This window comes from Ooceraea biroi, chromosome 2 (assembly GCF_003672135.1).
Source record: "Ooceraea biroi isolate clonal line C1 chromosome 2, Obir_v5.4, whole genome shotgun sequence".
Classification (NCBI taxonomy): domain Eukaryota; kingdom Metazoa; phylum Arthropoda; class Insecta; order Hymenoptera; family Formicidae; genus Ooceraea; species Ooceraea biroi.
In genome coordinates this window covers 8,931,364-8,955,893 of record NC_039507.1, presented here as the reverse complement: position 1 = coordinate 8,955,893, position 24,530 = coordinate 8,931,364, and the positions used below count along the sequence as shown (strand labels likewise).

Genomic DNA, 24,530 nt, shown 5'->3' with positions numbered 1-24,530 from the left:
TAAATAAGACGACTTGACGATGTCTTTTACTTTTTGTCTATAGACATCATTGAGTCGCCTTCTGACGTCATTTTACTATTTGATTACTGTGAGAACACTCAGTATTCATGCGATAACACATGATGTCGGAAAAAGCTATATTTAATTAAATGATATATATATATATATATATATATATACAGGGTGTCCCGGGTTTTAACCGACAAACTGCGGGAGCATATTCTACTAGTGGAAATAAGAAAAAATTCTTATATCGAGTTTGCTTAGAAATGCTTTATTACAAAGTTATAAACCAATATTGAAATGAAATATGAGATAAGTAACAACGGAACATAATGTAGAATTTGGAAGGTCGAAGATGTTTATGTTATGTGTATTCACATGTATTCATGTTCACTATGTTGAAACGATTCAGTATGATTGTTACTTTCACAACAGTGGCTGTTAGATTTCAATCGTCGTGTCAACTAGCAATTACTATCAGAATGCCAAAAGTGTTTTCAAATGAGGAATACACCGATACTCATTTCGTGTACGGATTCTGTGACGGAAATGCACGAGCTGCCGTACGAGAGTATCAACGTAGATTTCCTAACAGGAGAGTACCAGATAGATTTAAAGCAACGAATTACTAATTCAGTTACTGAGATGCAAGAAAATTTTCAGGAATGTCGTACCGTAACAAATTCTGTACTACGTCGATGTCTAGCTTGTATCGATGTGCAAGGACAACATTTTGAAATGCGTCACTAAATCATTGCGTAGATAATTTTTATTTTTGTGAAAAAATCCGTTGTTACTTATCTGATATTTCTTTTCAATATTGGTTTATAACTTTGTAATAAAGCATTTCTAAGCAAACTCGATATAAGAATTTTTTCTTATTTCCACTAGTAGAATATGCTCCCGCAGTTTGTCGGTTAAAACCCGGGACACCCTGTATATATATAAAATATATATATATACCTAAGTGAAGTAACAAATAGCGAGCGGCACTATGAAAAAACGCGATTCACAAATTATTGACAGAAGTGTCGAAGCAGCGACACCATCCAGAATTCAATTTTCATTGCATCCTGCGAGGTTGATTTGGCGGAGAAAAAAGGGAAAAGTAGGTCTAAAAGAAATCGATATACACTGAAGCAAACTCGCTCGTCGTTTAAGGCAAAAACAGTTATATGTGCATTGAATTAGAAAGGTATAGCGTGCTAAACCTTATAATCAATAGAATACACACGTTGTCTACGACTGTACATACATACGTATCTAAGTCTGTTATTCTCTTTGCACACCGGTAATCGCGAGCAACGATTGTCAAGGAGCCGCTTCCGGGACGGCAATCGCGATCGCGGGAAAGGCGCGGCGTGCAGCGATTTTCTCGGTACTACCACAACGTGCCTTGCTTTAAATATTTAAGTGTCCTTGTAATTATGGAGAAATGAAACGGCATTTTGACCGACGATCTCTCGGAGATCTCAGTCTGGAAGAAAAAAAGGAGGAAAAAATAAGACTCCCACTGCATATTTAGTAAATATTATTTACCGAAACGTCGCGTCACTATCCATCAGGCGAAGAATGCCACATAACGAGAATACTCACTCATGCATGCACGCCCGTCGTGAAAGTGACGATCACAGTATTATCAGCTATATAAATAAAAGCTATTCGAAGTATTCGAGTCGGACGTAAGATACACGTATTAGGTATCGAACTATGGACCACAGTTCACGCTGGATTATTTCCGTGTGAAATAAATTATACGAGCGAATAATACCGATCGCCGTCGATCATCCGATCGGTGGATTTGCGATAACAATCAGAAAAGAGAAAAACAATAATGATAGACGCTGTATACGCGTGTATACGTCGAATTGCGCTAATAAATCTATCTTTAAAAAATGAATTAAAAAATAAAAGGTATGTAGGGACGATGAAAGAAATTATTACGTCACTCGAGGTTTTGTGAACGCATGAATGACATGTAGGAATGCACATCGAAATCATTTCTCATGGATACCTAGTATCACAAGAAATATGAATTTTTTTTATATATAAATATTACAACGATCAGAGAATTTACATTATCATTTACATTATCATATTCAATAACTCTTTTCCACGTTATATAATTAATACTTGTATTTTTTTTATTTAACTTCTGTATGTACTAGTTTTTTGCATTATGAGGTCAAAATATATGTGTCAGTATTGCGCTTACTTGCATCTTATCATGTAACGTTCGCGGTTTGATTTTTGCAGAAATCAAAATATCACGCGCCATGTTCAGTAAAAATCTGCGAAAATCTGTTTCTTTGCGCATCTTTCTCGTGATTTTTTAAGGATAATACGATACGAGATGACATGAAAGGAGCACATGACGTAAAGAGTTTATAAAACGGTTAAAAAGAATTGCGGTCACTCGGACGTCGAGAGTCTGAAAACATGAAAAAACGAACATGCACAAAAGTGCAAAACATTTTTTTACATTACGTAACATTATGTTAATGTAATTGCGAGCATGTAATAGATATTTTTTCATGTTCCATTTTGATCTCCTTGCTCTATTGCGACCGTGTGTCAATATCTTTTCGAAACTGGTCTACCGAGAACCCGCAGGTAATTCGGCTTCACTATTTAGGTCACCCAGTTGTGGTTCACCACTCTTGATCAGATGAAAACTTTTTTACTCTAATCCCCGTCACTTGTTCGATTAACCGCGATCAGTCAAAATATTCGGTACCAGGCACAACCAATAGCCGTGCAATTGCTTCTTCTCTTTGTGACATACAAGAGAATAAATCATGCCGGAGAAATCACGCTGGATCTACGTCGGTGCAATTAGAACGATCCTGATAATGATCACTACAACAAATTTATGTTCTACAAAGCCGGAAAACCGGAGCTCAATGCTATTCTCATAATTTCATAATTTCTCATTGAGAAATCATGGATCTCACATATCGTTGATGTCAAAAAAATATTAGATCAAGGCCGGATCAAACTGATCAAGGATCAGATAATATTACCTCAATGAAACCTTTACAATACATAGTGCGATAATAGTCGCAACGGTGGAACCTTGCGGGAACCTTCACGTTACATTTCCGTTATGTTACATGTGATTCCTGTCAGTTGCAAAAAGATCTCGTTCTTTTACTTCGAAGATGTAAGAACGAATTTGAACGTTACCATGCGCACGCGAGAACTTTTAACGACAGAAACGGTTTCGAAAGTAATCGGCCTCTAAATACACCTGCGTGAATTTAACAATCGACCGTCGAGGGATCGCTCTCGTTCCACGACAATAAACTCGTTTTATGTCGAAAAGTCATTTTAGAAGTATTTCAGTTTTACCCGCACATCGACACATGTGCGTCTTGCAGGGGCTGAACTTTAAATACGTGAATTATTCAAATGTCGTCTCCGTGTCTCGAAGGTAAATATGGTTTTTCCGCGTTGAAGACAAATTAACTCCGACTATTCTACGCCACATGTTCTATTATTCATCGCAAAAATCTCTGAAGAAAATGTTATGAAGGACGAAGAAAAATATTATTTTATTCACCCCCTCGAGGATTATCGAGGAAGTCGCCTGTGCAGGATACTCGTGCACTACCCTCCACCCCCAGCGTTCCTCGACAACTCTGGGAATTCCTGTTCATCTCTACAAGACCAGCTGGACCAACCGTTCGAGGAATGAAATTGAAGGACGTTCGATGAATAGACTGATGAATCGAAGATGACATAAGTGGCAAGGGAGGTGCACGTACGCGAGGAGAGCGACGTCAGGAGAGGCGCCGTCGAGGAAGGGGCACCAACGAGGAGGTGGGAAGAGCCAAGACCGGCGGCTCAACCGGACCGACAAAATGCGGTCCGTTTTACTCGTGAAAAGTCGGCGGGGCAGAAAAGAAGATCGACGGATCCGTACCCGCGCGCGAGGAGAAAGTTATAAGCACGCGCCGATACCTGCCGGTGTCCACGTCCACGTCCAGGTTGCTCACTTGGTCGACCACCAGCGCGAAACGTCCGTCTGATCATTTTAATCGTCATCGTTGAGCTTCGAGAACCCTACCATCCTCGTCGCCAATCGTCCCTCGGCGTCATCCTATCAGGTAAGTGAAAATCGATCAAACTGATCGGCTGATCGACACGCGAGACACGTCCAGGCCGCTCGACCGTCGCAGCGGATCCGCGACGCGCGTTTTTCCAGTCGTAATTCGTTCGTCATACAGCGTCTTGAGCCCCCAAGAACCTCCGCGCGTTCTCCACGTCGCCCTTCTGCGTTTACGGGTGTGCGAGAGTGCAGGGGTTGAAGGGGTTGAAAGGTCTCCTGGCAGAGCGGCGTGAGTAAGTCGACGTTTCGTGATTAATACAAAATTTCACGTCGTTTTTTTTATTTAAATATTGCATTGGTTTGTATTCGATGCGATAGAGTTCCTTTCGCTTTCTTAGTTTTTACATTTGATCTGATTTTGAAATTTGAAGATTTATATCGACGGAAAGTGGTTGACAATCAGATGATGAAAACTCGGAAAAATTCTCCGATTAAAAGTCGCGAGTTGAAAAAGCAGTATTTAAACGTTACATTACATAGCACGTTTTTTTTCATTTTTCGTCGTTTGAGTTACCAATGCACTATTCCTCTTTTATTTCGACAAACAGTAGTCAAATTTATTATAATTTTGTTTGTATTCTTTTATTTTCCTTTTTTCTCTCTTCTCAAATATTAATTTATCCAATAATTTTTTGTTGCATTTTAATATATAATATAAATTAAAAATTTATAATTTTACAAAATTAAACATATCTGCGAGTACTTAACAAGTACTTAGATAACTTTTGCAGATGTTAAGCGTTACATATGTCAAGTGAATGTCAAACGTATATATTTATAGAAAAGCTGAAGTAAATTATAATAATTCTTGATTGATAAATCTTGATCGATAAAAAAATTGCATAATTTATGCCTGAATAATTAAACTATCTCAACTTCTTTTTTAGAAAGAAAAAGAAAAGAAATAAATAAATTCTATACATATATTTGTAGTATATTTAAATATATTATTTTAATAAAAATAAAATATTTTAATAAACATTTTTATTTATGCGTTTATCGTAAGAACCTGACGAATTAATTAATTATAACTTATAAGACGAATTGATCAAGTTTTAATGATTATATCATCGTCGCCGTATCGATTACATACGGTCGATCGCATACGGACAGTCACGTCCGCAAGAAACCAGTTTTGAAAATGCCCTTTAATTCTTTCGCTTCTATCCTGGGAATTCTTGCTGACAAGTTTCTTGTGTCACGTATCTTCGTTCGTTTTCGCATATAAACGCTTTTTTTTATGTTGCGCACCGTTTGGACAACGGTTAACGTCAGTTTGAGCATAAGAGGGGACCGCTCCGTGTTCCGGTTGCTCGAGCAACTACTCGAGCACCAATAACAGTGATCTAACACGAAAATTATGGGATACAGAAGCGGCGAAGTAAAAAATCAAATATTAAACGTACGTCAAAGTTAATAATTACAAGTCGCAACGATATTACGCGCGAATCTTAAACACCCGATTGAATTTGTCAAAACTCAATAATTTCCAATTTATTAATTCTTCTTAATTAATGTCCAATCGGACTGTGCTCGTCACTGTAGACTTGCGGACTCACTTGCTGTTTTTCTATTTTTTATATAAATTTAAATCATATTTAAAAGAGAGATATTTTTGTCCAATCCAATTAGATATTGTTCTTTTAGTGCCAAAAAGATATTATTTTTATTACGATTGCTTTTTATTCCTTGAACAATAATGAGAATTTATAAGGCGATAATATTAGGAATCACAAATATTGAATTTTACACATAGATATCTTTTTGTGATAAGAGAAGTGAAGATGCATAAAATTTATTTTTTCTTATAACGTAATTGTTTCGGTTTGAAAATTTTTAAAGACACACGTGTCAACTTACGTCAATTTCGCAATTATCCATGCCTCTATCAAAACAACTGTCAATGTAATCGGCTGAGTGTAACTGTCTTACTTTCAGTTTCAACTTTTACTTGGCTTTTAGTCAAATGTGTGTAACGCGTAGAGAGATATCAAGACGATTGCACTGCTTTTTCTACCTTCTATGTGATTATCATCGCCGTGCTAAATGCGCAGATCTTTTGCACTCATTAAGTTCACTTGTTCGAACATGTGAAATCTTTCGAACCTACAACATCGATTATTATGTAATAATAATTGCAAATTGCAGTGCCACGAGCGGGTAGTTCTCTTACCCTGTTTATTATATTTACATCAGAGACCGGAAGAAGTAAGGAAGAAATGGAAATAGAAGAAATAATTATACGTTAAGAAACATCAGATAACCGTATATCTGATGATCGTATATCCATCAGAGTTCTTATTTTGTTGTTGCTATTTTTGAGTATGAAAATATAATAGTCTGTACGCGAGAGATCGGTTCCACGCGAGATGCATTTTAAACGATCAAATTGAAAGGCGATACCGAGCAAGTCTAATAATCTGACGACATCATTTACCTCGGGCAATTCGAGACGCATTTATGGTGTTTCTCCTTTCTTCGCGTCGACTACTACGAGAAATCGACCGGTTTCCACGATTTATATAAGGAGATACACACATACGCATACACTTCTTCATTTGCATAAAGGCTCGCAAGATGGTTACATTGTTATTAATATCGCCTATTAGTAATTACGATTTATCGCGTTATACGTTATGATTTAATCGCGCGTATGATATATGTACATCTTGATTTTCTTAATGATTGTTAGATCAAGAACGCCAATGACAAATGAATCAATAATGACAATGATAGCGGATCTCAAGTCGTAATTGAGAAGGCAAGATTAACTCGTAAGTGGTATGGTCACTCTTTTTGTTACGTAAGTGGTATGGTGAGTGATCTGTCAGATTCCTTAGCTTTCAAGAGACTTTCAAAGAGAAACTCAGAAATAGCGGGCCAAGAGAGATTACAATTAAGATTTACAATAGAAAAAGAACGTGTAACTTCGCAACCCAAAATTATTATCACAAAACCTAATTCGCACGTTAAGATCTCACGCAATTCACCTGTTTTATGATCCGAATTAATTAATGCAAGGTTGTATTCAAGGATTCAACGAAAGAAAGAATTCAATTCCATAATTGAATGATTAATCATTGTTTGTTGAGCAAGCAGCGCTGAAATTGTATAGAAATATAAATTTCAAATTTGCACATAAAAAATTCAGAAAATAACGCGAGTTACTAAAAATCTGACTTAATTGCCTGTTCGAAGAGAAAAGGAGAGATTGAAGAGAAAGAAATATCTCATGAACGCGATTTTTTGTTATCTTCATCAGTCATCTAGCCATCAAATTCTTTCACCACTCCGCTTCATATTTTTGCTTCAGGATGATGCGGAACTGAACGCACGTCATAGAAAGACAGCGCGCAATAATTGTTCGCCTGATTGCACTTTCACGTACTTTCTCATGCGTTCGAAATGCACGTAGGTTTGCTCGTTACAAACGTCATTAAGCAAAGACCCGAATCGAGCTGCAATCGAGTCATTAGTACGCAGTTAGTACGGTGACCTGCGGATTTGTGTCTATGACCCTGATGCACGGAGGAAAAATGGAACGCACCGTTAGGAGATCAACGAACGTTCGCAGCATCCGCGTGCCGTACCGTTATCGCGTTCGCGCGCTGCGCAAAACGCGATGATTTCTGCAGGTGTTTCTCAAGCGGAAAATATCGTGAGGAACAGGGTCCTCGTCACACAAATATCTTCCTCGGAGAGCGAGACACGGCTGAAGTCTAGGCTCCTTTTTTCCTGTACGTTACGAAATTCGACGGAGCACAACGCACACACGCGCGCGCACACGCTATGAGATTGCATGTACGTTTCCGCTCCATGGTATTGATTTACGTTACTATTAATTGCGACCAATCTCCCGCACTTTCTCCCGATTGATTTTGGTCGACGTTACGCAAACTGTGCCGTTAATTATTTACTAGAGAAGCTTGATGTGTTCTCGACACATGCGGGGGATGGGACGAGGTCCTCGCGCTTGATTACGCGCGGCGGCATCCCGGAAAATCATAAAGAAAGAGAGAGAAAGAGAGAGGCACTTGTACGCGCGTTTATTTATCTGTTGACTAAGATTGATGCGTATTTGACAATTACTTCGACATCAGTCACGCCGCGCGATTCCCCTCCGGCAATCCGGTGCATCGGTTGGGATGCATAAACGTTAATTTGCATCTCCGCGGAATCGATGGCGCTGAGATGCAAATATAATAAATGCATGAAGTAACACAAAGAAGCCGTAGCCTCCGTTTCTCTCTCTCTCTCTCTCTCTCTCTTGCAAGGCTATGTAAATTTATTTGCGCGTATACAATACAGGATGCGGAAGCGTTCAACGGTTTTTTTATCTATCGAGAATCGTGACGAGCCCAGTCTCGCCGATATTAAATCATTTAACGAAACTGCGCGAGAATTGGCGAGGCTTATTATTAGCCGAGGGCTTTCAGCATCCAATTACGATTACGTATCATCGCGTTGTTGTTAGTTACGATGGCGCAGAGCTGTTGTTTAAAGCTCATCAAGGATCGGTAGTGATACTTCCTCGGTACAAAGAACGATCAGAAATAATAAATGACGCTATTATATGCATAATCGGAGTATTAAGCTTCAGAGTAGAAATAACGCTGGTTAATTATCGCGAAATTACAGTTATCTAAGTATCCGTTACCTAAGTGCGATCGGGTGAACTTCTTCCTGTTTATGTCACGATTTCTCGCAATTTCGTGGAAAATTCGCTAATCAGGCTTTATTAATTCCTTCGGAATGATATTGCTTCCTTATTAGGAAGCTATGGGGAAGGGCATGTATCAATTATTCTTTATTAATAATAATGCACGAATATATCTAACAAATATTCTTTTTTTATCTTTAACAAAAGATTAAATTAACAATTCTATAAGAAAATTCTATAAGAATTCTGTAAGGAAGAGAGAGCAACTTTTAAGATTAAATTACAAAAATCCCAAAATTTGATAACTTCCAAAATTCCAAAACTATCAACATTTCGCGCAAGAATCCAACATTTTACACCACCGCGATTGCAATTGCGCAACAATCTTACACGAGTAACAAATCTTATCTTTATTCATCATCATAATTTATTATTCACTTCATTCCACCGTCCCCCTTAATGGGTTCGTTAGCCCGCGGAACCTTGAAAGGATCATTCTGAATCCTCTCGGAGCCGGCTCGCCGGCGATCGTTCTCTCTCTGGGGATCAACCTTCGCGTGGTCCCGCGAGAGGCTGAGGGTTTTCCCGCGCGGCTCTCCTTAGTGAGCTCGTAATCGGTGTTATAAAGGCATTATAAAAGCGACGCGCGCGCGCGTATCGGGCGTCCCATGGTGGCGATTATAAATGTGTCGTGTGTCGCTTATAAAGTTACGTGAGCGTAATAACGCGCGAGCGCGTTGTGCAAGTGGAATCTTTCTCGGGCGTTTGCGTAATGTGTTGCGCCGCGCCATGCCGTGCCGCGATCGCGAGTCTTCCGCGTTGGCTCGTAATGAGCCCGATACGCCTATAAGTCGGCATTAGAATAGTCGCCCCGACGCGGAAGCCGTGACTGACTCTCTCGCCGCCAGCTGACAGCGTCGAGAGCTGGCTCCATTTTTCGATGGAGCCGGAGAAAAAAAGAGACCGGAGGAAAGGAACGAAAAGGCGTGCAAAATGCGCGGGCCGAGGGGAGAGTTCTTTCTTCTCCCGCGTCTTTTCTCCTGGCGAGCACTCGCCCGAACGCGCTACGCAAACACATCGGCTCGCACGACCTCCTTCCGCGCTTGGAAAGTGAGCCTAGACCGACTGGCGAGAACGCGAGTCGTCATCGATGCCTCCGGCGGGTCTTGGGAGGATCACGTGAACGAGAGTCTTTGAAATTGGTGGAATGCTGAAGTGTTTTAATATCCGGCGAGTGAGCCGGATACTTGCGCCCATGATTGCTCTTTTTTGTAAAGAATTTTGCACGTTGTGCGAATAATTTTTGTATTTATATTCGTTTGAATATCATTATAGATTTTTAAGTGATTTGTTTCTTTTATACATACCTAATCTTTATTATAATTGTCAGAGTGAGTCAGTCTGTTATACATATTCATCTATGGAGATAAATTGTTCATAGCGCATAAATATGCATTATATAATATTTGCATTGTGTAATATATTATATACATATATATCGATTTTTTTATTGTGTATAAATCTTTTTTTTCTTCGAACAATGCGATTTTGTCCTTTTGAATATGATTTTTATCTTAAAACGAACACGCTATACATATTACAAATATTTGCATTTCGCATTTATACATTTTAGAGGACACTCAAACCTGACAGAAGATTCTGATCATTGATGTATCTACCTACATGCAAATTTCTTACAATAGCACCAATTATCATAACGTCGAAAATAACCAACCAGATTAGTACTTCGTGTGCTATTATTCGATATTTTAAATTTGGTTTTAAAAACTCTTGATTTGAAATTTAATCGACGATGGTGGATGCAAGATATGTCTCTTAAGAAAGAACTGCTTGTTATTAATGAAGTAATATATCGTATATCATATAATACATTTATTACTTAGAATAATACATTTTGGCACGCGCAGGCGAGAAAAATCGCAGATAAAAGAGCGGAAGGGCGTCGATCACAATGCATCCTTCAGTCGTATCGAGGCAATGTTTAACGCCTAAGTACATCGATAACCGACACAGCCGTGCAATATTTGGTCAAGTAGGAAAATACGCGGGAGTTACCGCGGACAATTAACACCGGTTCGTCTCTGACGAGGAATTGCGCGTTAGCGCGCCGCGAAGCTGCGTATTTGCGCTCGCTCGGGAGTATAGAGATATCCTCTCGGCTGTCTCTCGCCGGAAACCGCAGGTTTCTCGTCTGCTCAGCACGGTCGTCGAATTGATCTCGCCCGACAAAAATTTCACCGGGTCTCTCGGAGGCCTGCCAACGTGCAATGCCTCTCGTGAAGGAAATTAAAATAAGGAAACTGAAGTTAAAATATTCTCCCCTTCTGAGGAAGAAATCGACTTGGCGATTGCGGCGCGATTATAATCCGACGATATTCCTAGAATATCCCGCATTCGTGCGGCAGATAACTCGACGCGGCTGCAAAACGGCTGTGACATTATCCTTAGCCTCGAGTTTAATATTTATGATTTTCAACGGTGGAGATGGAACATGCTTCCTGGGGACTTCCCATATATTCACCGCTGGTTCAACGATATTATTCGACGTGGATATGGGGATATATACGGGAATAGGCCGTGGGCCCCTCATTCGGATTCCCGGGGTCCGATGGCCGCGGACGGCCCCGGACAGTCGGAGAAAGTAAGGAGCCGCCTTTGACGCGTATCCGTCGAAATTGTACGAGCTCTTTCCATTCGAAGCGCGATGAAACCGGTTGTGTACGTTTAGATCCGTCATGGTACAAGGATGCTGTGGAATTTTGGTAACTGCCGTATCCGTAGTCCAAGTGCATTACATCACGGTTGGGAACACGGGGAAGGGAACAGAGAGATAATCCATTGCTCTCGCGCATATTTATTCTGTCTAAAGATTATTAAATTAATATAAAATAGAAATTAAATTAATATAAAATATAATATTTTCTATCATATTTTATTTTAATTCAATCATGTGTGCATGCACATTTATTACATACATGCATACACATAACGCAATACGGAAACATTGTTTACACAATGTTTTACCTTAGACTTCTTGCAAATAGTTATTCACATGAATATTTCATCTTTTACTTTTTAACTTTCATTTTTTAACAACGCGGTCCACACTTAATTAAAAATAGTTTCTCCTGCAAATATGGAAATCGTTCAAGAAAGAGTTCGTGCACTCTCGACGAGGCGTAATAAAAGAGGGTATCTCTGATTTCTAGGAGGCTTTCCGGCGCGGCCCGCTACCTTGAGCGCCTCCAGGTGCGAGCTTTCTTTTCATTTCGTCATTACACCTATGCGATCCCCCGACGAACACGGCTGTTCGTAATACGAGCTCTTATTTGCTCGTCAAGAGAGAAGCACCGAAGTTCACGATCGACTTTCACCTGGAGTTTCTGGTACGCGTACGACGACTTGGTCGCTCGCCCGCTCACCCACTCGTTGTAATTAATCGCTCGACGTTAATCCCCGCGCGCGATCGTCGTCCTCTCAGGGCCAACGTGGAGTAGACAGAATCATAATTCAGGATCGGTCAAGGATCCGGAATCAAGGAAACCGGTCTAACTAATTCAATCTAGACCTCTATTATACATGCGCGCCAGTCTTGACCACCAGACGTATATTTTACATTAATTATTTTTTCTCTCTTCCGCCGCCCCTCCCCTTTACCCCCTTTCTTTCTCTCTGCGCCGTCCTTGCGGATCGTACGGACGAAAGTGAAACGCACTTAGCGGAAAGTAAAAGCAGAAGCAATCGTTTTGAAATGAATGCGCGTGAATGCACGCGACTACGCAGCCTGCATCTGAATAATCATCTGATTTTACTACGTGCACACACACCTTACGCCGGTTGCTTCGTCGCTTCGTTATCAAAACGATTGATTCAACCCCGGTCAACCCGGTAGCTTTAGCACCGTGCACGATGACAAGTGCGAGAATTATAAATAGCCATCCGGAGTTTTTGTGTACCCTATTGTTCGCGCCTCTCGCTGACGTACTCGACGCTTACGAAATCAGATCCTTTGAGTTCGAGCAGAACAACAGCCAGCTCTTCGGTATCCTTGCTAATTGTAAGAGCTTAATCGGTCTCGGCATATTTACTCCGCTGCGAACGAGAAGTTTGGTTCGCCGGGATGACGGAATATTTTACGCGTTAGTGGGATATAGAGGCAGATTCGAAGGACTTCTTTTATTACATATTATTCCGATACGCCTTCGCGCGCAAAGTTCAAGAAGGTTCATTGATGCGGCCTTCACTTAATTCAATCTTTGGAATCAATAGTAAAATAATTCCGTGCGATGATGACACACCGGAACACACATGTTTCACCCCAAATGTTTACCTCGTACATAAAATTTGACGTGCGGCCATCACTCGCGAAATTGCGTCGCTTGCAAAAAGCGATTAATAATGTATATATTATGTCGAATGTCAGCGCGCGGTGACGTCGTGAACTGCCATAATGTAAGACCGAAAAGTGTCGAAATGTTTAGTCGGTCACTCGGAATCAACATTGCACAATCCTCCCGGTGCTACCGTTATGTCACGCCGCGTTACGAGGTGAAATGATTCGCGACGGAGAACGCTCACGATGGCAGAAAAGATTTCGTCGCGTTTTTGTTGCGTTTCTCCCGCGACCGCCATTCCGAAGCCGCACTTCCTCCGGGAGGTGCTCGAAAAGAGACTCCTTCAACCGCTCATTCCTTTACCCATACAGCACAGAAGCTTGCACCAACATTGCAGCAACGTTGCAACGTTGCAAATTGCAATGCAACAGTACAAAGACATTGCGGAGATATATATCCGCAAAATACCAGCACACTTCTAGCAACATGACATTAATATTTCGGAAACATTGCACAATCAAAATTTGTAATTAATTACAAATTTACTATTAATTATAATTCATTTTATTAAAACATTGGAGTCTTCCTATCCTAACGAGATTCGTCCAAATCTATTCGACCAATGATGTGTGTGATGACCAGAATCTGAGCTCGGTAATATATGCGCATGCGGTGTTTGTCTCTTTCGACTATCTAAAGAACATGGTGGTTGTACGACGCGAGCATCATTCTAAAAGAAAGTCGTTACGTAAAAGAAAAAGGTAAGTACTTTTTTATAATATTATGTCTAATTATAGCACTTGTGTGCTGTTAAAATCTTGTATCTATTAATTAATTATAATAGAGAATCACTCTGTTTGCCTATCTCACGGTTTATATCACTATAACCTCAAAATTATGGAAATTCATTCGAAAACTGCATATTAATAGTTGTAATATTTTTAATAACTTTTTCTGTTATAGAAGCTGTTCGCGAAATACACAATCATGCCACTGATGCAGAAATTGCTGAATGCATTTCCAAGTGGCTTGCTCAAGCTCCGGTTAGGATTGAGAGATCAAAGTATGTGATTTTACATATAATTCTATACATACTTGCAGTATGTATATTTTTATGTAATTTTATGCTAATGTATGAATTTTAATTCCTATTTTATTTTTACAGGCAACATACAAACAAAAACGAAGAAGATTCAATTATTTAATTGAAGGAAAAATATTTTAACATAATTAAAGGAAAAATAATATCTCAAGAAGAGGATTTTTAAGTTTTTTTTTTGTAAAGAACAGTTACTTTTTTATAACAAAAATAGAGAAAATGTTTATTTCATTTTTTATTACTATTGTTATATTACATATAATTGTCTATTTATGTTAATAAATAAAAATATTTAAAGTATATAATAATGAATAATTATAATTATTGCAAATTCATTACATTGCAATATTATTGTGACGTTTCGTTGCAATGTTCCGAAAAGCGGACATTTTCACATTCCTGCAATCCCATAGCAATGCTGCAGAAACATTTCGCAGTGAATTTGCAATGTTGCTACGTTGCGGTGGAAGATTCCTGCAATATATATGCAATCTTTGCGTGCTGTATGGGTAATTCCTTCTAACTGAGCGTCTGATTCATTACACGCGCTAAAGAATCGCATCTGGTGCGATCCTGCGAGATAAACCGTGTTTGTGCAACAAGTTAGATTTAATTTCACCTTCACGGAAAGACTCTAGGCCTTTACGTCACGAGTAGCTGGAGAAACTACAGGGAAACCCTCGAGAGGACTCTCTGAAAAAGAGTCTTGCTTATTGGCACTCGAGGCGATGCTTCGCGGAAAGAGATCTGCGGCCCTTGAACAAACACAGATCTCGACAGGTCCGCTGACAAACGATCGAGACATTATTTTTTTCGTGAATATAATGAATTCTTCTTTCTTGCTGCCTTCCAGTTTTTTTCTCGCGGCTACGCGAGGGGATGCTCATTGCTCAAGCGGTCTCGCGAAGACGTCTCGGTCTTGCCGATGCATTATTCACGCGAGGGGCAAATCCGGGAATTTATATCGCGAAAATAAAACGTTGAAAACGCTGCAACTGGAGGAAAAAGTTGAGATTGATGGGGCGTTGCAGCATGCTGATTTTCCTCTTCGTCATCGCAAGCGAAGGTCTATCTGTGACGAATACGTACGCGGGAAGTCGCTTTTGTTCGATCGACGCGATGAAAAATCGACGCCATCGACCTCGGCACGTTTAATTTTTCATGCCGCGACAAACATCTTCGTCAGGTCGCCAATCGTCGACAGTTCGTCGCGTTAATCAGCTTCGACTGATTTGTACGCGGTATTCGATACGAATCGGAAAGAGCTCTTGACTCAACAAACATCTCCCTCTGCTGAGGAGAGACGGAATGTACATACATACACACGGCGTAAATGCGTTGTCGTTGACGCGAATGCGAGCCGTGGAGCCTTGTACAAACGTGCCCGCACGTTCCGCCGTGACGGAATAGGACTCGCCCGCGAGGAACTCGATGTCCTTCATCGAGAAGATATTTGCTTTTCTTCACACGTGGCCGGGAAGAAAAATGCCCTCCCTGACGGGGTGTTCTCCGTGCGCAAGAGGTAAACGCCGACGGCTGCCTCTTCGTGGGCGAGGATACCTGCAATATATGCAATATTTGTTCTCCCGCAAACGGCACAGTATGTACATTCGGCGAACCGGAGTACCAATGACGACGTTGCACAAGAGCCGCGCCGAGTGACACATCGAGATTTCCATAGTAAAAACTCGAAGTCTCTCGAAAGATCAAAGTACTGATTAGCAGCGAGCCAATCAACAGTTTTCGAGCATTGCGAATTATTCCGGTGATAAGTATTCGCGTTGTTGGATTTGATTGAGCCTGACGGGGGGAGGAGGGGGTGTTGGAGCACGTTTCTCTTTTCGGACAACTACTTCGTCGACAAGAGAAGCTTATTGCATCAGGATCCTCAAGACGCGTGTTCTTTCGAAAAAAAGCAAATTGACAAGCACTCTGGAAACAGTTTATTTGCGAAATACATGTACGTGCACTTGCGTCATCGAACTATATTCGTTCTGCACAGTACTGTGGCTAATCAATATTTTATTTTCAATCATAAGGTATTATAAAAGTATTATATGTCATTTATAAGTATGACATCACACATTTGACAATATCTTGACAATTTTTTTATTACAGCAAAGTAAACAGACGTTCTCCAAACAGTGCGTTCTCGCAATCGCTCGGTCTCGCGACGGATACAAAAAACTAGATATTTTGTAAATTCCGATCTTCGGACGATCATCAGGGGCGGGGGATCGTGACGTCCGCGTATCTCCCCTCGTCTACGTATCGGCGATACAATAAAGAGACACGACCGACGCAAATCGGCTAATCAGTCGCGGTGGCGACTTGCGGTAAAGGAAGAGTGTCATCTTTAAATTCGACGCGACAGCTCGTAACGCGTCCGGTCGCGAATACGAATTGGCCGTAAAGCCGTGAACCAACGGTACGGTACTCGTCGCATTGTAGACGCGCGCTTCCCTCGTGTTGCAGGTACACCGATCCATCGCAGAGATGGTGGAAGTACTGCTGGACCGAGTCGACGGCCAGGAAGTGGCCGTCGTCGAATCGAACTGCATACCGGAACCACCCGCAGAATGCACGCCGACAGAGCGCACGTCGGCGGAAAAGCCGATCAACGAGAAGCTCTCGCCGATCCAGGAGTTCTACTACGGTCAGAGCATCTTCATCACTGGCGGTACCGGCTTCATGGGCAAGCTGCTGATCGAGAAGATCCTGAGAACGTGTCCCGGCGTGGTGTCGATCTACCTGCTGGTGCGCCCGAAGAAGGGCAAGGACGTGCATCAGCGCACCGAGGAGATCTTCGATGACCCGGTGAGTGTCTTGGAAGATTCTGTCTTAGAGCTTTTCGCGATGATACTTGAAAATGGGAGATTCTCATAGATTTAGTTTTCCTGAATTCTCTTAATCATAAATGTGCTATAAATATAAATTCTGGTTTGAACTATCTTTTCATAAATTATATTTTTCGATAGTTATTTTTATCTTTCTATAAATGTAATTTGTAAAACAGGAAAATAAAAACTTCTCCTGTTTATTAAGTAAATATGACTTATTTTAATAATGGATAATTAATATTGGTACATACCAGAATATCAATGAAGTAATAATCATAAGCTAATATTCGTTTTCATTTACATAGCTAATTGCACAGTTCAACAAAAAATGACATTTTTTCGAATACCGGAACGAGACTAAACGTTTCTTATAGTTTTTTGGACACGGAACACGAATCCGATTTCCAAATTGCTCCATCACGTCACAATTTTGAGAAATTGAAATTTGAGGGCTATTTTGACGGACTTCATCATGTTATAGCTACAAAATGTGACGTGCAGCCACATTTAACCATGGATATCTTATGAACCATAACCGACACCAAAAATTCTTTTTGAGGGTTGAAAGTCAACGTACTTTATTTCGATTGCAATTAAATTTCTCCAGCACGTCACATTTTATAGCTATAAAATGATGAAGTTTGTCAAAACAGCCCTTTTTTGTAACTTTAATTGCAACTTTCTCAAAATTGTGACGTGATGAAGCAATTTGGAAACCGGATTCGTGTTCAGCGAAAAACTATAAGAAAGAACTAGTCTCGCCACGGTGTTTTTTTTTTGTTGAACTGTGTTATGGATTATGAATTATGAATTAACTTTTTTAATTATTCCAATTTGCGTGTAGCTTTTTGTGAAGCTTAAGGACGAGCAACCAAAGTTTCGCCATCAGATTGTCGCCGTCGCAGGAGACTGCAGCCAACCGAGTCTCGGGATGTCCTCGCAAGATCGTGCGACCATTATTCGTGAAGTTTCCATCGTCTTCCACGTCGCAGCCACGGTCAGATTCGACGAGAAGCTGAAGCTGGCGGTACCGATCAATGTTAGAAGCACGAGAGACATCCTGAATCTCTGCAAGGAGATCGCGAATCTCAAGGTATGCTTAAATGCTCTTCCAAACAACTTCAAATCTACATGTGAAATGCATCTTTCATACTTATCTAATTATTTGTCCGAATGAGCGAAATTTTTTCTAAAATTTTAACGTTTTCCATTTAATTTTGACTAACAACGCACACGCACACAACCCATACAGCACGAAAAGATTGCATATATATTGCAGGAATCTTCCACCGCAACGTAGCAACATTGCAAATTCACTGCGAAATGTTTCTGCAGCATTGCTATGGGATTGCAGGAATGTGAAAATGTCCGCTTTTCGGAACATTGCAACGAAACGTCACAATAATATTGCAATGTAATGAATTTGCAATAATTATAATTATTCATTATTATATACTTTAAATATTTTTATTTATTAACATAAATAGACAATTATATGTAATATAACAATAGTAATAAAAAATGAAATAAACATTTTCTCTATTTTTGTTATAAAAAAGTAACTGTTCTTTACAAAAAAAAAACTTAAAAATCCTCTTCTTGAGATATTATTTTTCCTTTAATTATGTTAAAATATTTTTCCTTCAATTAAATAATTGAATCTTCTTCGTTTTTGTTTGTATGTTGCCTGTAAAAATAAAATAGGAATTAAAATTCATACATTAGCATAAAATTACATAAAAATATACATACTGCAAGTATGTATAGAATTATATGTAAAATCACATACTTTGATCTCTCAATCCTAACCGGAGCTTGAGCAAGCCACTTGGAAATGCATTCAGCAATTTCTGCATCAGTGGCATGATTGTGTATTTCGCGAACAGCTTCTATAACAGAAAAAGTTATTAAAAATATTACAACTATTAATATGCAGTTTTCGAATGAATTTCCATAATTTTGAGGTTATAGTGATATAAACCGTGAGATAGGCAAACAGAGTGATTCTCTATTATAATTAATTAATAGATACAAGATTTTAACAGCACACAAGTGCTATAATTAGACATAATATTATAAAAAAGTACTTACCTTTTTCTTTTACGTAACGACTTTCTTTTAGAATGATGCTCGCGTCGTACAACCACCATGTTCTTTAGATAGTCGAAAGAGACAAACACCGCATGCGCATATATTACCGAGCTCAGATTCTGGTCATCACACACATCATTGGTCGAATAGATTTGGACGAATCTCGTTAGGATAGGAAGACTCCAATGTTTTAATAAAATGAATTATAATTAATAGTAAATTTGTAATTAATTACAAATTTTGATCGTGCAATGTTTCCGAAATATTAATGTCATGTTGCTAGAAGTGTGCTGGTATTTTGCGGATATATATCTCTGCAACGTCTTTGTACTGTTGCATTGCAATTTGCAACGTTGCAACGTTGCTGCAATGTTGGTGCAAGCTTCTGTGCTGTATGGGAAAGTCGAAGATGATTATTAGTTGAATTTCTTGCCGCACTCGACGTTTCTACTACACATGTAACTTAAACTCAAACGCAATTGTCATTTTATACAATTTCTCTCAGTCTTTCGTGCATGTATCGACCGCGTATGCAAATTGCCCGCAAAACATGATCGAGGAGAAGTTTTACGACTCACCAATGGATTCCGACAAGCTAATCGCGCTAATGGAATGCGTGGAGGACAAGTTGGCTGAAGACATCACTCCGCAGTACGTGGACTCCTTTCCGCTTTCCAATTTCTGATGCGTATGCTCAAAGAAAAAGCGAGAGAAAAATTTTCCTTTTCTTGTTTACAGATTATTAGGAAAATGGCCGAATACTTATACCTACACAAAAGCAGTCGCAGAAAATGCGATAAAGAAGCATGGTGACGACTTGCCGGTCGGCATCTTTCGTCCCGCCATTGGTTCGTATACGTTTTTTTTATTTTACAATATATTTATATTGAAAATACATTCTGACATCAAAAATTATCTTTAATAATATATTTTTATTCATTCCATTTTTGTCAAGCAATGTAAATGCAGAGAGGAAAATTCTTGAAAAATTCTGAGTAATTTCTTCGATGAAAGGAAATTTTAAATACAATCGTATTATAATGACAAAAATATAATTATATATATATTAATTATAATAACGTATAATCTATCAAGTCTACCAAGTTCAGGAGAAAAATATCTCTGAATCACATCTTTATAAATATTTTGTGATCTTGTAGTAATCTCAACGTATCGAGAGCCGCTGCGTGGTTGGATCGACAATATGTATGGCCCAACAGGTGTTGCCGCTGGCGCTGGGACCGGATTGCTACGATCGATCCATTGTGATGGTTCGGTACACGCAAACGTGGTGCCTGCCGATTTGACAGTCAATGCCTTAATCGCAACTGCGTGGGATGTAGCAGACATTCGAAGGTATTCATCATTCTCTGATTGTCTCTCTCCACTCTACATCATTACGATTTGTTATTACAAATTAATCAGCAATGGAATAAACGATTGAACAAAAGTTTAAATTATTTGGTCGCATTAAATATTCTAAATTAATATATAAAATAATAGTCTAATTTTTCAAGGCACAACAAACATTTCAGTTTTCCTTTAAATCATCCAGAGGCCAGAGGCTTCTGACAATTAATCAATTAATTTTAATTCAAATACATAATATATTTTAAAAGCCACGCTGCATAACGATGTTGCAAACAAACAGGTTTAATTCGACGTATGATTCATTCAAAACTATTTAACTTTGATTTGCCAAAGTCCAAATATCAAAATCGATGTTTTATCACCTCTATTTTTTTCTTCATTGTTTAATCGCGCGAATCGTAATGTATAAGTACCAGTGGTTATTTGAATTTAATAATTTCGCGACGGCCGTAAATGTGAAAACGTCATCATAAAACGTTGCATCATCGTTGCAGGGTGAATAACAAATCACATGGCGACATTCCAATTTACAACTACGTATCCAAGGACAATCCCATAACTTACGACGAGTTGAAGGAAATGTCATCAAAGTATGGTCTTGACATTCCTTCCACCCGAGCAGTCTGGTACTACAGCTTCAGGAACAATAAGCACAGGATAGTTCATCTTTTCTTCGTATACTTTTGGCACTTGTTCCCGGCTCTACTCGTTGACACCGCGACTGTTTGCATGGGAAAGCAACCGAGGTAACGATCAACGACATTATTCGCACAAAGAATTCAAAGAAGCGAGAGTTTTTTAATATAAATAACATTCCCGAAAATAATTTATGTTTCGAATATATGCAAATTAATAGCAAATGTAAATTAATAAATGTAAATTTGCTTGAAATTAATAGTCTAAAAGAAAACACGAAGAGATTTTACTTACACGATAATACTCATAAATAAAATATAATAGATATATATTCTTTATATAATTTTTGAAATAAATAATGTAGTACTAATTAATTTCAATTCAGTGATTTGAAATAATTATATAAAATAATTATATAAAAAGATGTTTTAATCAGATAATAAGTTTTCTATTATTATTATTATTATTATATTATATAATACATAATATTAGTTTATTCATGTTATTATATTATTTTATGTAATTATTATCTTTCTTGATTTCTGTATTTACATAATAAATCTTATATTATGCAATCGATTGTGTAATGTGAATTGTCTGTCTAAGGTTGCTTAAGGTTTACAAGAAGATACACAAATTCATGGACGTGCTGAATTATTTCGCCACGCAAGAATGGATGTTTACTAATGATCGATTGCATGCGTTACTGGCGAAGCTTACGTTCAAGGACCGCCAACATTTCTATTGCGACGTGCGGGATGTCGACTGGAATGTATATTTTGAGACGTATATTCTCGGCATAAGGCTATATCTCATCAAGGATCCCTTGGACACCCTCCATCAGGCACGCGTTAAATGGCAAAGGTACAAGATCTTCTCGATTAATCCTTGAAAAGCAATCTCATTTTCATTCGTAGCTCGCCGTGTTTTTATAACGGATGTTTTTATTGCTTAACTCTACCTTGTTTGTCTTGATATTTGTCTTTTCAATGTCAATGCTAGGATTTATCTTCGAATTCCAAAATCTCAATTTTATAAAGCTCTTCCATTCAAGATTTTATACGTTTGGTAGCTCTTTATATTTTTCTGTCTATCCACTTCAATTTTATGCTTTTATATAAAGCATGTTTCTGTAGCAAATGTGTTGAATTTTTCATTCATATCTAGATTTATCGTAAAAAATTCCTTTCTCCTCTAGCTATTTTTGTAGGTGAATTGTTTAGCTCGAAATCTACAAAACCTTAACTCGGAAAATTCATATTACAGATTATACTGGTGCCATCAAGCACTGAAAATCATCCTAGCTTACATCGCCATCAAGTTGTCCTGGTCGACTATATCCACCCTCTTCAGTTTCTTCAGCTTGGAACTGTGATAGGAACGGTGTGAGTAGACGAGGCTGGAAATCCAGGATCCAGCATTTTGGAGACAGATATAGGTGACAGAGGTTGATGTCTCGTTCGTAAGAAAGAAGCGCGACCGAATTTCTTAGAGAAGCGGGGAATCTCGAAGGAACGAAATGGAAGGATTAATTCGCAACTCGAGTCTGTACGATATTGTAGTGCGATATTGTATACAGGATAGGATACCTTTACGTAGCAGGAACATTTATATATATATATATATGGTAGAGAGAAAAAGTAGAACATTGGAGAGGAGGGACAATGGTTCGCGTTCGCGTAAAAGTGTAAAAACCATACACCTTGTTTCCCAAAGTAGATTCGTAGATTCCAAAGTAGGTCGCAGAATTCGACGATTATGCCTTGCAGCGTGTGCGAAGGATATGCTCAACATTGCGCTACATCAAGTAAATTTTTCTTACATGAGACGATGTAAGATGAAATGTTATTTTTTACAACATAGCGACGATCGCAACAATTACTTGGATTTAAAGTAAAAGTTTTAAGTGATATATTTTTCTCCCATGCTTCTTCAGTTTTCATTCGTACGGAAATTATCCACATAATGAATGAAGAAATAATAAAAATGTTTCAGCAAAGACACTTATCAGGCTTTGAGAGATAAATTGAAACGTGTATGCCAACTCGTTCTTTCGCTTATCTGCTAAATTCTCTTGTATAATTAATTTGAAAATATCTATCGAAATCCTTCATGTTAATTTCTTAATAACGATGAATCATCTAAATAATACAATGAGTCGATGAAATTGTTTCTCGACGAAAGAGCGATCGGGGGGAGTCGGTAAATAAGCTTTTAATAATTTGCAACCCGACGGAATTTACGCTTACCTGTTTGTACTTATTTCACGAATCAGCATTTCGCGTGCGCGCAACGATCGATTCGGCGAGGAAAGAAATAATTGGCGAGTACGCGTTAGCCCGCGTAGAGAGAAATAACGCGTACCCGCGGTGATTCATACGCATTCATCGTATCTTGTTTTTACTGTTGTAAAGATTTAGATACACACGAAGTACGAGCGAACCAAAGGGCTCTCAGATGCTGAGAGAAAGCGTATCTTGTTAACAGTTACGATATTATAATTGTATATGCAACACGTATGATAATCTAGACACGTACAACGCGATAACGCGTATGTATATCGCAACCGTGACAATATACGGGTATGTGGCAAAATATACATAACGAATGTTGAGACACGGCGTTTATCTCCATAATCGACAGGTAGCAGCAGGCCCGCTAAAACAATTATTGATACGTTGTTTGTTAGGAATACTCTTTTCTTCTATTCTTAGTTTCCCTTAATTTAAAGATCATTAAGATTGCATCACAATTATATTGGTTTCTAAGAGAGCAAAAAAATATTGGCTTTTAAGAGAATTGAAATCTACGTCCTTCGTGCAAATTCAGTACTACGATCACGCTCTTATCACCTAACGAGCTATTTGATTTACAGGATTTGATTACATAATAATATTTTTCTGTTTGAAAGATTGGTGATGAAACATTGCATACGATGATAACGAACAGAATACATGCGCGCATCGCGAGCATTTGTGAAAGTTCATTCCTGTGAACTTCCGTTGGACAAATGCAACGTAAAGCAGGCGCTGAATAATGATTTGTACTTTCTTAATACTTTTTTATATGCGTTTGTAAAGTATACTGTAATTTAATTAAATCCTAAATTTAACAGGATATGTAATTACGGGCACGAAATGAGAGAGATGCGTGAAACAATACATATAATATGCGAGCGTCGAAGTAACGTTAATCGTTTTTGTTATAAGTATATTTTTATCTCTTATACTGTTTGTTGTAAGAAATTCATGTATAAGATTTTGTAAAATAAATATTGTTGTATATATACCCAGATAGCCAAGTCTGCCGAAAGCAGATGATGCTAACTATCTGTTATCAACTATTGCCAGCCAAAAGACAACAA

The 24,530-nt window shown here is 38.8% G+C and overlaps 1 protein-coding gene across 2 annotated transcripts; it reads left to right on the top strand.

Annotated features, from left to right (window-relative positions):
• The first annotated feature begins 896 nt into the window (after positions 1–896).
• LOC105276835 (fatty acyl-CoA reductase wat) lies at positions 897–24,458 on the top strand. Of its 2 annotated transcripts, none has more exons than XM_026975376.1 (9): positions 897–4,112; positions 16,704–17,045; positions 17,913–18,161; positions 19,665–19,810; positions 19,898–20,007; positions 20,320–20,515; positions 21,025–21,276; positions 21,773–22,030; positions 22,433–24,458. In XM_026975376.1, exons 2-9 carry the CDS (start codon positions 16,725–16,727, stop codon positions 22,539–22,541), a joined length of 1,641 nt encoding a protein of 546 aa, XP_026831177.1. In that variant the 5' UTR covers positions 897–4,112; positions 16,704–16,724; the 3' UTR covers positions 22,542–24,458. The 2 variants fall into 2 exon arrangements, with proteins under 2 accessions (XP_026831177.1, XP_026831178.1); XM_026975377.1 differs by having other exon boundaries at positions 897–4,347.
• The last annotated feature ends 72 nt before the right edge of the window (positions 24,459–24,530 follow it).